General features: G+C 48.9%; 1 protein-coding gene across 4 annotated transcripts in view; it reads right to left on the bottom strand.

Annotated features, from left to right (window-relative positions):
* Nucleotides 1–7,228: 7,228 nt before the first annotated feature.
* The window catches only part of LOC149334760 (glutaminyl-peptide cyclotransferase-like), a 72,285-nt gene continuing 62,343 nt past the window's right edge, over nt 7,229–17,170 (bottom strand). For 2 of the 4 annotated variants that reach the window (XM_089555377.1, XM_089555376.1), the window contains exons 6-7: nt 13,458–13,557; nt 7,229–10,844 (exon numbers count right to left, since the gene is read on the bottom strand). In XM_089555377.1, coding sequence (XP_089411503.1) covers nt 10,618–10,844; nt 13,458–13,557 — 327 coding nt within the window. In that variant the 3' untranslated portion in view covers nt 7,229–10,617. The remainder of the gene's footprint in view (nt 10,845–13,457; nt 13,558–17,170) is intronic. The other 2 variants (XM_089555378.1, XM_089555379.1) reach the window with 2 other exon arrangements.

Below are 17,170 nucleotides of genomic sequence, written 5' to 3'. Positions count from 1 at the left end.
CCCCCCCCCCCAATCTCGTAAACGTGGGACACCAGAAAAAAAAATCAAGAAAACAGCTCTGGGCTGGGCCCCGCCCACGAATACGTCATTCGCTGACGTTCGGATTGCGGCTTCAGGTTGTCGCACCCAGCACCCCAGCAGCAGCGTCGGCAGCGTCTCTCTCTCCGCCTTCCTGGATTGCAGCGGGATTTCTTCACTGTCTTGTCACTGTGACAAAGGCACTGCGAGTGGCTCCCGAACTCCCGACAGAAAGAGGCGGCAGGGGTAAATTGAAACCATATGCGCGAAGGCAATGCCTAGCTGGCTCACGCTTGCCCAAGGGCACGAGCTGACGATTTACCGGAAGCGTGCCCGTGGCTGCCGTGGCCCCAGCAAATGACAGCGTGTGGTGGCCTGCCGATGTCACGGCACTAGTGACGTCAGTTTTCCCGATTTTAGTTTCAATGTCGGTCACTACGAAGACACCAATCTACGAAGACACAAATTTTAAAAACACGGTTTTTAAAAATTCATACTAAATTGCCGGCTCAGTTCTGAAGACTCATACTTGGTGTGAATGCTTCTTAGGATCATTTCTAAGCACTGAAAACATTTACAAGCGACTTTTAATTCTTTGCATAGTCCCTTTGAGATTTTGGAATACCGTACCAGAACAAATTCATTTTTTGTGCATTCTATCAGTGAATGGAATCGCCTTCCCGGTCAGCAAGTATGCTATATGAATGAAGATGTGTTTTTTTCATCATTCTAACTCCCTTGCCATAGCGCCTTTGAGCTAAGCAGGGTAAAAATTGAATGAAGAGTAAAGAAAAAGATAACCACTTACCGTATTTACTTGCATTATCATTGCACTTTTTATTTTAATTGACATAAATTTAGGGGTGCGATTACTACCTGAGTTAAATTTTTTACAAAAGATTTTTGAGCACCGAAAGTGCAAGCAAGTTGCAGGTCAGACAACCCCTTTGCACATGGGCGTACTACCCACAGTTACGCCGCTAAACACAGTTATCGCGAACTCAGCTCGGCAACCTTGGCTTAAGTCGCTAACCGAGAAGGTAGAGTGCAAAAAGTGTACGAGCTGGCTCGCTTCAAGTGCATACTTTCTTCTCACTAAATCACGTTTTACGAGCAATGCATCAAACTAGGCAGTGAGTATAGTGCTGCGCGACGGCGCTTTTATGCAGCCTTCAATCTTGTCCGAAGGCACACAAACAACAGCGTACAACAGCAACGTCCCTGTAACGAGTTAGTGGACCGAGCAATGCCGAGAGGCGGACCGGCTCGGCGGTCGCCGTCAACGGCTAGGCTCCAAGAAACGGACGATGATGCACCGCGCTCCACTACGCAACGAACAACTGCTCCTAGAGCCGTATCCTTTTTATTGCCTTGCTGCCTCGCAAGTTCTATCCCGTCGGCACCAGGTGGCGCCACAAAACAAACATGAAACCGAAACTGTAACAGTCCTCCCCCATTAGTTTGTTCAAGAAGAGAAGAGCATTATGGAGAGTAACGCTGCACTGGCTTGCGGCTTCTCATGCTTCTTCGCAACTGAGGCGTGCTGCACGCTGACTTGGGAGAGTTCATAGCAGTCTCTTCTGTACCACCAGTCACGTTCACAGTTGTCTCTTCTGTGCCACTAGTAGCACTCACGGTGAGGTCAGAGTTCACAGAAACAGCCAAGCTGGTGTCACACTCAGTGTGACACCAGCTTGGCTGTGTCACACTCACAGCTGTGTCACAGCAGAGTGTCACACTCAGTGTGACACTCAGTTGATGGGTGGCTGGAAACGCCCTGTGTTCCAGTATGTCCAGGCCTCCATAGTTCAGTGGTAGGCTCAACGATTTCTTCGACTTGAGGACGTAGGTGGTCGCCGTGCCTATGCCAGAGAGTACCGTCACTGAGACAGACTGTAGCTGTGATGCTCGTGACACGTGCGGGTACCCACAATGGTCCTCGACGAAAGTTCTTTGCGAGTACATTGTCTCCCACATTCGGCAATGGAGAAGAACGGCACCCTTGATCGGCCTGTAGTTTCTGCTTCAACTGTCTCAGCAGCACTGAAGTGTGTAGATTTGGGCGAAGAACATCCAAAGGTGTCTTGAACATCCTTCCCATGATCATTTCACACGGTGCTCTGCCTGCGACTTCATGTGGCGTGGTTCTGTAATGAAATAAGAACCGCGAAATCTGGGTTTGGAAAGATCCAGATCCACTCTTCTTGATCTTGTTCTTGACAGTCTGTATGATGCGCTCTGCCGCACCATTCGAAGCTGGATGGTAGGGAGGCACAAGCATGCGACGTATTCCATTACGTGCCAAGAATTCCAAGTACTGTTCACTAGCAAAGGCAGGCCCATTGTCGGAAACTATGAGATTCGGCAGTCCATGCTGCGCAAATGTTGTTCGCAAAGCATTGATAACAGCATCCGCTGATGTTGACGTCACTGGAAAAACTTCGACCCACTTTGAATAGGCGTCAGCAATGACCAGGAATGTATGACCCATGAATGGGCCCCCAAAGTCAACGTGAAGTCTTGACCAGGGCCTCTGTGGAAACGGCCATGGCGTGTGCTGAATGCGTTGCGGTGCACGCAGGTAAGCTTGGCAGGTTTCAGAGCTCTTTACACTCTTAGTGATGTCTCCATCGATTCCCGGCCACCAGATGTGGCTTCTGGCAATTGTCTTGCTTTTCTCAATGCCAGGATGCCCTGCATGAAGTATCATTAGGATTTTGGCTTGCAAAGATTTTGGGGTAACAACTCGGGAACCTCACAGCAAGCAACCTTCGTGGAGGCTGAGTTCACTGCTCCTTGCTGTGAATGGATTTCCTTCTGGTCCTGCTGGAAGTTTTTCCCCTCGCAGGGCAGCAAGAGCTACGTGGCTCAGGAATGGATCCTTTTTTGTAGCTTGTGCCACAATGGCAGGTGACAACAGTCCTGGGTATGCTTGTTCAAGCATGAACATTTCAGCAGGTGCAGGTAGATCCACGTTGTTTGCAGGCAACGGCAACCTAATGAGAGCATCCACATGACCTAAGTCCAGACCAGGCTTGTACACAAGCTTGTGATTGTATGCAGAAAGTTTCAATGCCCATCTGACTAGTCGTGGTGATGCTTGCACTGGAATGGGTTTGTCATCATTCAGTAATCCTAGTAGAGGCTTGTGATCCGTATAAGCAGTGAAAGGATTGCCCCACAAGTACTGGTGGAACTTTTCCACACCAAATACAAAGGCTAATGCCTCTTTGTCGAGTTGGCTGTAGTTTTGCTCTGCACGAGACAAACATCTGGAGGCAAAAGCAATGGGCAGTTCTCGACCATCAGATTCTCGGTGTGCCAAAACTGCGCCGATCCCATACGGAGAGGCATCGGAGCTGAGATACAGTGGCTTCCCTGGGTCGAAATGTACTAGGACTGGGGCGGATGTTATTAGCTGCTTCACTACATTGAATGCATTTTCTTGCTCTTTTCCCCACACCCATTTCTTCTCGTTCATGAGAAGTAAATGCAAAGGGCGGAGGCGTCCGGAAAGGTTTGGTAGGAAACGCCTGTAGAAGTTCACAAGTCCCAAAAAACTTTGAAGCTCCTTGACGCCCCGGGGTGCAGGTGCATGAAGGATGGCAGATACCTTGCTCAAACTTGGAGACAGGCCTTGTTTGCTTATGATGTGTCCGAGGTATTCAACTTGTCGGACGAAAAAATGACACTTCTTCAACTTAAGTCCAACATCACGGAGTCTAGATAGGACAGAACTGAGGTTGCGAAGATGCTCTGAGTCATTCGAGCCAGTGACAAGGATGTCATCGAAATATACTGCAACATGTGGCAGCGCTCGGAAAAGGTTCTCCATCTCCCTTAGGAACAAGGCTGGTGCCGATGACACGCCAAAAGGAAGACGTGTATACTGGAATAATCCCATGTGTGTGGAGATTGTGACATACTTTCTAGATTCTTCGTCAAGAACTATTTGCTGGTAGGCGTCCCTCAAATCCAGCTTCATGAACTTCTCACCTCCTGACAGCATGGCCCACAGGTCCTCAATTCTTGGAATTGGATACTTTTCCACCACAGCCACTGGATTAACGGTAATCTTGAAATCTCCGCAAATCCTGACGCGTCCATCCTTCATGGCCACTGGAACAATTGGTGCAGCCCAAGCTGAAGAAGTGACTGGCTCCAGGATGCCTTCCCTCTATAGGCGCTGAAGCTCTTGTGACACCCCATCCTTCAGGGCAAAGGGCAGTGGCCGTGGCTTGAAAAACTTTGGTACAGCATCTTGTGGAACATGGACTGTGGCTTCTGGACCCTTGAAAGTTCCCAGGCTCAGTTCAAACACCTCAGGAAACGCTTGAAGAAGGTCCTCAACATCAGAAACAGCATGAACGTCGGCTTCCACGTGAGCAATCTCAATGCGCAGTTTTCGAATCCAGTTCCGGCCCAGAAGTGTAGGTGAACGTCCCCAGTCAGGAATAAAGGTAGCACTGCTTTTCTGTCACGAAACTGCACTGTGACATCTGCTGTGACACCAGCAAATAGTTCTCGACGAAGAATCTAGAAAGTATGTCACAATCTCCACACACATGGGATTATTCCAGTATACACGTCATCGTATATGTGTCATCGGCACCAGCCTTGTTCCAAAGGGAGATGGAGAACCTTTTCCGAGGGCTGCCACATGTCAAGCACGTCGGCAGAAACGTCGTTGTCAACAGTGTTGACTGGATGAGTTCCACACAAAGTTTTGCGAGCCGGAGGCGCGGACGCATGTGGCTTTGTGAATTTTCCCTTGCGTGACGAAGCGTGCTTTTTCTTCGAGTTGCACACTCGAGCAATGTGTCCCTGCTTCCTGCAGTAATTGCACGAACTACTGATGTGCTTGCACACAGACGCGAGGTCTTCGTCACCACAGCGGTAGCATGTGACACGCCCCTTTGATGCCGCGACTTGATAAGTGGGAAGCGCACTTCGGCTTGAGCTCACTATCTTGCCGGCATCTTTCTTCGCAGCTTCCATGGCAAGTGCAGTTTGTACAGCGTCTTCATACGTAAGGTCTGCTTTCTCGAGCAGCCTCGTCTGCACGGCTGTGTCGTTGATGCCGCACAGGATGCGGTCCCTAAACATGTTGCTAACCTCAGTTCCGAAGTTGCAATGTTCAGAGAGGCTTTTGAGCGACGCCACAAAGTTACTGACTGACTCGCCCTCCGCGCGAACACGCGTGTTGAACCTAAAATGCTGTGCGACAGCAGATGGCTTGGGGCAGTAATGGTCACCAAGAATGGAAAGAATTTTTTGCTAGGTTTTGTCTTGCGGTTGGGCGGGCTTCACGAGATCCCGCAAGAGAGCATACGTTTTCTGTCCACAGCAACTAGAGAAGACTGACTTCTCTTTTTCTTCTGCGATGTCATTCGCGATGAAAAAAGCTTTAAGGCGATCAACGTAGCAAGGCCACGCATCTCCCCCTCCTCTGTTGAACGCTTCGAGGTTGCCGAACATTGGCATGACGGAATTCTTGCGCGTTGAACTCGTCAGAACAACGAAGAACTCACGTGCGCAGAAGGGGCGGAGGGAAGACGACCTTGAACTTGAATTTTTCTCCTCGTCGCCACTTGTAACGAGTTAGTGGACCGAGCAATGCCGAGAGGCGGACCGGCTCGGCGGTCGCCGTCAACGGCTAGCTCGAAGAAACGGACGATGATGCACCGTGCTCCACTGCGCAACAAACAATTGCTCCTGGAGCTGTGTCCTTTTTATTGCCTTGCTGCCTCGCAAGTTCTATCCCGTCGGCACCGGGTGGCGCCACAAAACAAACATGAAACCGAAACTGTAACAGTCCCACAGCGTTCAAACTATGCATTTTCCCGCCGCACACCAAAAAATGTCCGGTCCCTGCTGCATCTTTAATGTAGATGACACGTTCACAATGCTCGAAGCACCGGATTCCGAGTGCTCAATGGTGCCGCCCGCGAGCACGGCGGACAACGGCGCTCTGGTGTGCTACTCCCTAGTTGTCGCTAGGCCTAACTTGTTTCGTATCGAAGCCACAGTGGACGGCATTTTTTAATTGACCAACACTATAATGAATGGTCTACTTATGCCTTGCTGACAACCTAATTGTTTCATATTAAAAGAAATATATACGATCAATATCAGCAACGCCTTAGAAGCAGAGCTGGCAAGCAAGCAGACTGGGTCGGGGGCGTTCGAGTGTCGACGAGAGCTCACTTGCTTCGCATGGGCTCTGCACCCGGAACACCTTACCCCACACTCTTCATTTTGCTGTCGCAAGATCCGTGAATGCGTCCCGACCTGGTAGAGCCAGAATTTATGAGTGTGAAGACTTTTTAGACCATTTGACACCACTTTTTGTGTCGCCCACGTGCGTGCTACGCTACGTCTAACGCTCGAAGGTGAGGAACGCGGCGCGATCAGCCATCCTTGTCGACTTTCCCGGCCTGCCACGAAACTCGTCACTATAGAAGTACCGTATTTACTCGCATAATTTGCTCCCTCGCGTAATTTGCGCACCCATAACTTATTACCCGGATTTATAAAAAAAACTTTTAACCGCATATTTTGCGCACCTCATTGCGTGAAAACGCCAGCATGCACGCGGGAACGCACAAGCAGACCACATCGATGCGGCGCACTGCCAAGGTCAAGCCAAAGCAAGCCAAGCCAAAGCGAAGCCGCGACGCAGTAGTGCTCGTTGTGCGTCTATCTCTTTGTGGTTGGTGGCTTGGCTTTGTGCGTAGTGGTTTGACTTACGGTTGTTCGGTTGCAATGGGCTACCACAACTATCCAGGTGATTGAATTTGCCAAAGAAAATGGAAATCGTGCCGCTGCCAGGCAGTACAAGCTTAATGAAAGCCACGTGTGGTACTGGCGGAAGCAGAAGGCCGAGCTAATAAATGCAAGCCCGGAAAGGAGAGCATTTCGGGGACCTAAGAAAGGTAAATTCCCCACCGTTGAAGAAGAGCTCGTGTGTTACGTTCGCGAGCATTGAGCTTCCGGGATCGCAGTGTCGTGCAAGATGCTGCAGTTCCAGGCGAGGAAAATCGCACGTGAGGAAGGGATCCCAGCTGCGACGTTCAAAGCAAGCAGGGGGTGGGTGACCCGTTTTATGAGACGCCACCGCGAAAGCGTTCCTCTTCAGCAGTTGGGGACGCATCCACCCGATTCGCGACAATTTGGTCCTGTCGTGGACGCCAAATTGTCGCGAATCGGGTGGACGCGTCCCCAACTGCTGAAGGGGAATGCTTTCATGTGCAGTCAAACTGCTGAAGGGGAACGCTTCCGCATGCAGGTTCGAAGAAAGAAAAGAAACGAATTAAACAAAACAAAATGAAGCCGTGTTTATATTTTAAAGGAAAGGAGCCAATGAAAGGAACGAAAACACTAAAGAAAACACACACTAGGCACGCGTAAAACACAACAGATAAAAAGGAGAGAGTTCACCGGCTACAAAGCGTCCCAGGTGGTGCAGGAATGCCTTGCAGGTAGAACAGATGCGGGTTGGCGAGTTGCGATGCATCGCTGGCGTTGCGTCCTGGGAGGCGGTGGTAGAGAGCCAGGAGATGAGGAACGGAGATGACACGGGAGACGCTGACGAACTCTTGTCAGTCGCCCCCAAGAACTGGGCGGCTGCAGCAGGAAAACTGTAGCCAGGTCCCGTCGACGGCATTCCACAAACACCGTAGGCTTGTGCAGCCTATCCAAGGAAGCCGTGGCAGCAAAGTGGCGATTGCAGTAGGCCTGCGTCGTTGATTCAAGGGAGGTCCACGGCAGCACAGACCTGAAGTCTGACGGCTGCCACCTCCATGCTTGAATGAGGCTTAATGGTCTTGCGTCGGTGATCCAAAGGAAGTCATTGGCAGCTCGAACCCAACGTCCGACCGCTGCCACTTCCACGCTTGAACGGCCAGACTTGGGGTGTGGACCTCCTTTACACCTCAGTTTCCTGACACGTAGCCCTACGCTCCTCGTGCCTGCCTCGCGCACACCACTCGCACGCGCACACGCGCAACGCGGGGCTGGCACGCACGGCGCTCCGATGTCCGACGCACCACTGCCGACACGCCGCATTCCAAAAATATGGATTCTGGCAGCATGGGACAGTGTCTCTCCCAACATTGTGAAGCACAGCTTCAAAAAAACTCGCCTGTCGAATGCGCCTGACGGAACCGAGGATGACGCGATTTGGAACGCCAGTGACGATGATGACGACGGCCGCGACAATGTCAGCCATGCCTCGGAATCCAGTTTATCTAGCAACGACTCCGACTAGACAAAGTATGTGAATAAAGGAAAGTGTTTTGCTTGTATATGATGCCTCACTTTTTTAGATGTATATTGCGCGTTTTGCGGGTGAGTTTTTAAGGCATCCTTTTGCGGGTGAGTTTTTAAGGCATGTTTGCGAAATTTTCGCGTAATTTGCGCACCCCCTTTTTGAAGCCTTAATTTATGGAAAAAAAGTGTGCAAATTATGCAAGTAAATACGGTAAGAGTGGAGGGGCAACCCATTACCGCTGAAGAGCTGAATGACGGTTCCTGGATTACTCCGTTCAGGTACCAGGAGCTCTACCGTAAGCCTAACGCCACAAGCTGGAATGGCGGTGGCGTCCCCAACAGACGCGACATCTCGGCCAAGCCGCGGAAAGGTGCCAGCAGAAATGCAGGCCCCAACAACAACGCTGAGGCAGGAAAATGTCAGACAGAAGCCAGGCCGCCACTCATGAAGAAGATACAGCTTCCGCCACTGCCGACCGACCCCTTTAAAGTTGTTCTCAGCAGACCGCAAGTTCCAATCGACTCCCCTACTTCAGGCCCTCAGCAATGCTGCTGGCATCAAGGACCATCACGGATGTGTGGACAGTGCCACGACAGAAAGTTTTCCTCGAAGCCACCCCCGGCCTGTGACCCATGAGGACGTGCGCACAGCGCGAGGAAGAGGAGACTGCACAGCCGACACTGTGTGTATGTGCACGCCTGCCTTGGCGCGAAGAACAGACAGACGTGGAGTGAGCCTATACAAGAAGGGCACTGACCATCCAAGCCGTCGTTTTAAGTTTCAGTGAACAAATTGAGTTTTGTTTGTTTGTTGCCTCTCTGTCTTGTGGTACGCACTTTAAGTGCAATACAGTGGAACCTCGATTATACGTCCACCGGTCATGCGACGACCCGCATTTTACGACGCATTTGTGCGCTCCCGGCAAAACCCCTATAGAGACAATGCATTAAAAACCTCGGTTATATGACGCAAATTTTAGAAGGACCCCGCTTCGTACGACATCTGGCTCATACCGTCCGTCAAAAAAGGTCGTCAGCAAACGCAGGCCGGGATGTACTGTATTTTCGCGATTCTAAGCACCCCCCGAATCTAAGCACCCCCCCCTATTTTCGGAAAAAAATTTCTGAAAAAAAAACTTTGCATGCGAATCTAAGCACCCCCTTTTTTGCGCGGAAGAAAGCGTTGCCGAGGCCGCCAAGTGCACTTGCTCTCTTTTTTGTCGAGCCTGTGCAGTCGGAGTCCCGAGGAGGCGCGGCCTGCGTGTTGTTGTTGTTGTGACTGAGAGAAGGATGAAAAGGAAATTGCACAGGCCTGCCTACTGGCTCGAGCCAAGCCACCACCGCTGCCAAAAGCAGATAGAGGAGAGTTAACAGATCAGAGGAAAGATAAAGAGAAAAGATAAGACGCCGGTCCCAGCAACAAATGCGTCCGCTGGAGTGGACGCTGCTAAAAAAACAGATAAGCGGGCGAGGCCGCGCTCGCCGAAGCGAGGACAGCGGCGTCCACGGCACTTTTTGTGTTGCTGCGTTCCGACACTACAAGACAGATGGCAGCACAGAACTGTCTGCAGCTATTTTTCTTTTGAATGTTTCCTAAATAAAATGTTTTTTCTCGCGCCCGTTTCATCGAGATTTCGCCGCGAAAAGAGGGGCCGGGGGGGGGTCAGTTTAGATTTTTCGAATCTAAGCACCCCCTCTCACTTTGGGCATCGCGATCGTGAGAAAAAGGGGGTGCTTAGAATCGAGTAAATACGGTAGGGAAACTTTAGCCAGTCGATAACCGGTGTGCCTTAATCTTTCCACCTATCAAGAAAACCCCGCGAGCCGCTGCCCAGCTGCTCACAGCAGCCTCAACGGCCATTTTATCTTGTTTGTTGAAGACTAGCCCTCTGCCGGCAAAAATGTGCTGCATTTGTGTTCCGAAAAAAAAAAAAAGAGATGACGATGAAGTTCAGACGTTAAAAAATATCAAGCTTGATTTTCGATTATACAACACCCGGATTATACGACGGTTTCGCGCGGTCCCCTGAACGTCGTATAATCGAGGTTCCACTGTAATTCTTTTGTACTGTAATCTCTCTCAAGTGCAACTTTACTGTTAGTGGAGTGTTTCTTGAAGAAGGAATATGTGTGAAAAATAAAAAAGCTGTGTGTAATTGTACATACATGTCTTGCTCGCATTGTTTGCCTCAATCTATCGAAAAGCTGAAACAGCTGATGAGCTGTGCTCAAATTTAGCCTTAGGAAATAATGTAATCGTTGGCAATTTTTTATTCTTTTTTTACCTTGATGTGATTTGAATTGCCTTCCCATCCACATTGTTTCCGTTTATGATAAGAGGTGATTTACCCATTTACGGCAGAAGGGCCAGGGGCCAACCGAGTCAGCAGGGGGAGGCGCACAAGAGGAGCCATCATTCCGAGAATACTCACTTTTCCTCAGGAATGGAATGTGGTCGTCCTCAATGAGGGCCAGCTGAGATGAGTTGACAAAATAGTTGGTGCGGCATCGGTTGCACCTGGTCTCCATGGCACCCACATCATTCAGCCGGCTCTCTGGGGGGCAACAACAGGTTGGTTCATCTGTCAGTCCTTGAAAGGGCCTCCTCCACAATTTCGAGGCATACTGGCCGAGAAGCAGTACATACAATTCAAAAGTTTCATGGAGGCAAAATAAGCGCCTATTATGCACTTGATAAGAAATGAGAGCTACGCGCATACAGCTAAAGCAAACCTCTGGAATTTCTGGACGATTCAAACTGTCCACTGATAATTCAAACCAAGCAAAGCACCAGCGAGGCTCCTCTCTGGAGAGGGGATTCCGTGCAGATTCATACCTGGCTGCTGCTCATAGGTGCGTGTTTCAAAGTCACTTGCTGTGTTCGCTTTTGCTGTTGATGACGTCACTATGGCAAATCAGACATGTCACAGCGTCTGTTGCACTCCGAATCTGAAACCCTGCAGTCACGCACAAATGCGCACAGCGTAAGAATTTGAGCTTTCACCCATGTTTGCTGCGTGTCTTTGTCTTGATTTTCCAGTTCTCTCTGGAATTTCAAGCGATTAACTGTAGCCACAGAATTCACAATCTACACAGTGTACCCCGGCATAGTGATTTAGAATGCGGCAACCGTCATGCCAAGATACTTCCAGCGAAGACTGAAACCATGTGTGACGCCAGTGCGTTATCAAACAAGGATGTCATCAAAAAGCATGCCAGTCTGCGACTCGGGGTTAAAAGGCTGGTTAATCGAGCAACGGACGTGAGGCCATCTGGCAACACTCGTTCTTCACCCTAAATTGTTGCACAATGCCCTCAACTGGCAAGTGTGAATTTGCGAGCTGTGGACGCAATCATCTTGGCCAAAAAGCAGCAGCCGAACACGCTGCTCAAAGGCCTGTGAACATCCTGCACGACTCCGGTGTGGTCCTCCATGGAGTGCACAAGTTCGGATGCACTGAACACTTATTCTTCAGTTTTGAAGGTGAAGAGGCCGTCCGATAAGTTTGGGCTTTAAAACAGAAGGTGGCAGCCGTTGCCTTCCGGGAAAAAAAGCAAAACTTGATGAATGAATATCTTACAGAACAATATAAAATAGGGTAATCTCACTACCCAACTGCTCCCCAATGGCAGTATATCACATATTTTGTTCACTTTCATTAGTTCAAACTTGAATTAATTCGAACTGCATCCCCATGAAATTTGAAATAACGAGCTTTTACCATATGCACATCAGTCACCTTGGAAGAGCTGTGAAAGTAGAAAAATGCATGAGGCAGCAAACTCTGTTGTTTACTCACAAGAAAAAACTACTGTATTTACTCGCGTATAACCCGAACCAAAATTTGAAAAACGCGTTTAAAAAGGGGGGTGCGGGTTATCTGCAAATTTTTTCTTTTGAGGGGAGGGGGGTATGAGAAGGTCAGCTTCATTCAGGTCAGGATTGTTGCTACTGCCGAAAAAATCGGCTGCTGCGAGGGATGTCGATGCATTCACGACTGGAGAACGGAAGACCTTGAGACGCAGCTGGCCAAGTGGCCGAGATGGCACAAATGGAAGCCCTGAAGTTGGCCCGGGAAATCAACGTTCCATGCGAGTTTCATGCAAGCCGTGGATGGCTTCAGCGCTTCATGGGAAGGCATGGATTTTCGATGTGGTGGCAAACGACCATGTGCCAGCGGCTGCCTATGAGGAACAGTTGTAATGCTTTCAATGGTATGACATCAGACTGCGGAAGGAGCACAGCTATTTGCTGTCTCAGGTGGGAAATGCTGACCAAACCCCGGTCCACTTTGATGTGCTGATGGACGTGACCATGCAGAAAAAAGGGGGGGTGCCAAATCGGTCAGCGTGCTGACCGGCAGAAATGCCAAGCTTGGCTGCACTGTGACACTATGTGCTTTGGCAGACGGCACGACACTGCGCCCGTGTGTGATTTTCAAACGCAAGACTCTGCCTGGCACACCTCCAGGAATCATTGTGCGTGCGGAAGAAAATCCCTGGATGAAGAGTGACCTAGTCAGTGACTGGATACAAGTTGTCTGGGAACGAAGACCGGTCGATGCTCGTACTGGATTCATTCCGAGGACACTGGACTGATGATCGCCACGCCGAGACCGGCACCGACCTAGTCGTAATACCATGACGCCCATGCTGCAGCCACTCGACGTGTGCCTGCACAAGCCGTTCCAGGCACACGTGAAGCGGCTGTATGCCTTTGCGCCCTCACACCGACGGGACGCGTGCCAAGGCCTGACATTCCACTGCTATGCCAGTGGACGCATGGAAAGCGATACCGGCAGACTTAGTGCATAAAAGCTTTAAAAAATGTGCCACTAGCAACAGCTTGGATGGTTGCGAAGATGTCTTTGAGAGTGGAGATGAGGCCTCAGAAGGCAGCAGCGAGAGCAGCGACGACTGAGAAACGGATGACGTTGTGGTGGTCGTTTGAATAAACGTTGCGAAAACGAAATGGTCACTGCGTGTGCAGTTGTATCTTTCTAGTGCTCCTTTCTTTTTTTTTTTTAGTACGTGAGGATGTTTTGTTTTTTTTTCGTGGAGTTTAAAGTTAGGGGTGCGGGTCATATGCAGGGGCGGGTTATACGCGAGTGAATACGGTACATTTGAGTGCCCTGCTGTGTGTTGCTGTGCAGATGATGCGCACTCACCAATGTCCACAAATCGGTCGTACACCAGCCTCGTGTCCACAAAGTAGCTGTAGAAGCGCGGGTTGGCTGCCCCGAGCAGATCCAGGAGCACCAGCACCTCCTGCACACCGGAGGAGGATTCCAACGCTATACAAAAGCTCGACACAGGGCCTGCCTGGGACCCCTGCTTGGGGGCAGTGGGTGACGCACTTCACTTGTGGCTGCAGGTCATGTTCTTCTCTTTTCCTGCCTTGCTGCTGCCAACAGTGCATTTCCCCTTGTTTCTATTGAAATGGTCAACCAAGAGATGAGCTCACAGAGGAAATGAAAAGGGACATGAAAGAGTTCAGGATTGAACGTGAACTGAGGGAAACCAAAGATAGCCCAGACTTTAAGAGTATGAGACTGCAAAAAGCCACAGTTCAAGAAAGAAAATGAACAACTAAAGAAAGCAAATGAAACACCTGCAGAGAAGCGTAGAAAGACAAAAAAGCAAGTTGAAGAGCATGAAACTAGAATCACTGCCAGTGAGCAATATGCAAGAATGTTGAAAAGGCACAGAGTGAAGACCTGATAGAGATTGTCAGTGAAATTGCAAATGTCCTGAATGAATCCGTGGCACAGGACGACATTGAGGGGTGTCTCAGGGTGAAAACTCGCAATGAGTCGTCTGAGAAACTTAACCTTCAATTCAAGAGAGATGCCTTGCTTCTTGAAGCAAAAAAAGCGCGTGTTTCCATCAAAGACCCTGACATTAATGAGCATTTATGCCCTGCAATGAAGCAACTGTTGCGAATGACCGTGGCAAGGAAGAAGGAATGCCAATGGAAGTTCAGGGATGGCAACGCTCGAAAAGATGAAACGGCTAACGTTATCACCGTGCATAGTGAGCGTGACATTCAGCTGATTGTCTAAATCCGCACTGTGGTGCCCAGTTTCATTTTTCTTTTTCTCCAGAATGGATATCAACAACATTTTTGTTTGTGAAAAGATCCTTCCATTTAAATTTAAATCTGCAGTAAACAAGGAAGATCAGTTGCACATTCTTCTAAAAAAAATTTGCCTTTAGTTTCGATGTCCTCATGTTGACAGGTATTACTGCGATGTCATGACGGACAAAAGCTGTAACAAGCGAGGCATACTGCTAAATGTGATTCGCTCTTCTTTTGTCAGTGGACATGTGCAGTGGCACACACCTTTTTGCTGTCCCTCCCGATGGCAGTATTTTGACAACTTGGAAAGGCTGCTGTGGTTTACAACCGAAAACAGTCTGATGCTCCATTCAGGAGGCAGACTCTCCTCAAATGGTTTCAGCAATCTAATACAAAGAGCATCACAATACATTAAGAGACCTCTTCATTACACCACAGGCGCTGCCACCACGGGCGATCTTCATGTTCACGAAATTGCCACACTCTGATATGGAAGCTGAAGGCCGTTGCGTAAAGCCAATGAACCAATGAACGAACGTTAAGCAATTTCAGGAAGAATATAACGGAGACAAGCGGGGATAGGCTAAACTCTGCAAATGACACCTATAACGAGTTTCTCAAACTCTTTGCGTTTGCGTATTCTCAATCTCTCCCTTTGGTTCTGACTAAAAAAGCTAAGAAATCTCGCAGGCCTTGGATCACGAAAGAATGCATTAACATGATAAAAAAGAAAGGCAGACTATTTACACATTTCCTAACCCCACGTGATCCAAATGACTTGAAGCTTCAAGTTTAAGAAACACAGAAAAAGAACAAATGCTTTCCTAAAAAATCATAAGCGTCATTACTTATATAATGTATTTGAACGCAGTAGCTGCAAGAAACCTGAAGTAATGCGGAACAATATAAATGTATTATTAAATCATTTTCCCGCCAACACAGACCTCAGTAGCACCGAACAACGAAATATTGCATGATAAGGATTTAGCCGAACCATTTAACAACTTTTATTTGTAGTCTAGTTTCAAGTTGTTAGTAAAAGTAAAGGCGCCAAAAAACCACACACACACACAAGACAAGAGAACGGGACAGAGCGCCACTCACAACTAGTTTATTTTTCACACCACAGATACATATATACACAACACCTGCGCCTGCGCAAAGAACAAAATTACGCATCAATGCGATAACGACTGCTCAAAAAACTTTCTTTCCGCCTGATAGAGAGATATGGAAGTTTCGCTAATACACGCACTGCCTTTTTTACAGATATAAAACGCTTCAATCAGTTCTCGGGCTTTAATGTTGCTGCTTCTGGCAAGAATCCGCACGGATGAAAAGCATGGCTCACAAGAGCATGAAGGGCAAGATCTTATATGTTTCGGCAAATTTGGGCCCTCTTTATTTTGTTCTACGTTTCGTTCATGTTCCCTGATTCGCTCATTCACGCAGCGCCCTGTCTGTCCTATATAGGAACGACCGCACGAGAGGGGAATTTCGTAAACTACCCCTTCGGAACATTTCATGAAAGGTCGCCCATGCTTAATACCACAGCCTCTTTCTTGTTTTTTTTTCTTTTCTTCTGTCGATTCGAGGACAAATACTTCCGAGCTTCAGGGGGGCTGAAAAGACGAGCGGGACACCATGCCTGCTCGCAACCTTCTCCAGGTTGTGGGCCAACTTGTGCACATACGGCACCGCCACTGGTCTCACCTCTTCACGAGGGACCTCTGCCCCAGCTCTCACTGCCCTCATCTTCAACTTCTGCAAGAGGCTTTCGGCGACCCCTGTGACGAGCGAACCAGGGAATCCGGCTGAAGCCAGCCTGGCCAATTGGTTTTCAAAACTCGGTCGCATCTCGTGAACGCGACCGAGTTGAGTTTTGAAAACCAATTGGCTAGGCCTATAAGAGAGTTTCACCAGTAGTCACCATCATCATCATCAGCCTGACTACGCCCACTGCAGAGCCTCTCCAATTAACCCTGTCCTTTGCCATCCCGCAAACTTCTTAATCTCATCCGCCCACCCAACTTTCTGCCGCCCCCTGCTATCTGTTTGCCTTCTCTTGGAATGCACTCCGTTGAGGACCAGCGGTTATCTTGCCTTTGCATTACATGCCCTGCCCAAGCCCACTTCTTCCCCTTGATTTCAACTAGGATGTCATTAACCCTCAAGGAAGCAGACCTTTACTATTTAATTTTTATATTAACGATATCACAAATGTCCGGTTGCAAAGTTATGCTGATGACGCCACCTTGTTGTTTCATAGTCATAGTTATAATTGCCTACAAAGTGACATAAACAGAACTCTCAGCGATTTAAATTTATGGAGCATATTAAATTAATTACAACTAAACGGCAAAAGAAAAGGCAGTAATTTTCACCCCAAGACAGTCTACAATGACAAAAAGTATTAGCTAATCTATTGGTCACACAGCAATCCACCTCCAACTAAGCCCTTTCAGCAAAATAGGGATGGACCTCCTCGGCCCCTTTACGACTTCTTCATCAGGTAACAAGTGGATCATTGTGGCCACCGACTACATGACCCGCTACGCCGAAGCAAAAGCGTTGCCTAGTGGTACCGCAACAGAAGTCGCAAAATTTTTCGTCAAACAAATTCTCCTGCGACACGGCGCCCCCGAAGTGCTCATCACAGACAGAGGAACGGCGTTTACAGCGGACCTGACGCAAGCCATCTTAAATTAGACAAGCCATCGGAGGACAACTGCCTATCATCCGCAAACCAATGGACTCACAGAGCGTCTGAACGAAACCATCGCAGACATGCTCTCCATGTAC

This window comes from Amblyomma mixtum, chromosome 8 (genome assembly GCF_055824585.1).
Source record: "Amblyomma mixtum isolate Tamu chromosome 8, ASM5582458v1, whole genome shotgun sequence".
In the NCBI taxonomy this organism is placed as follows: domain Eukaryota; kingdom Metazoa; phylum Arthropoda; class Arachnida; order Ixodida; family Ixodidae; genus Amblyomma; species Amblyomma mixtum.
The sequence above is the reverse complement of the archived record's forward strand: the minus strand, read 5'-3'. Positions and strand labels throughout refer to the sequence as shown.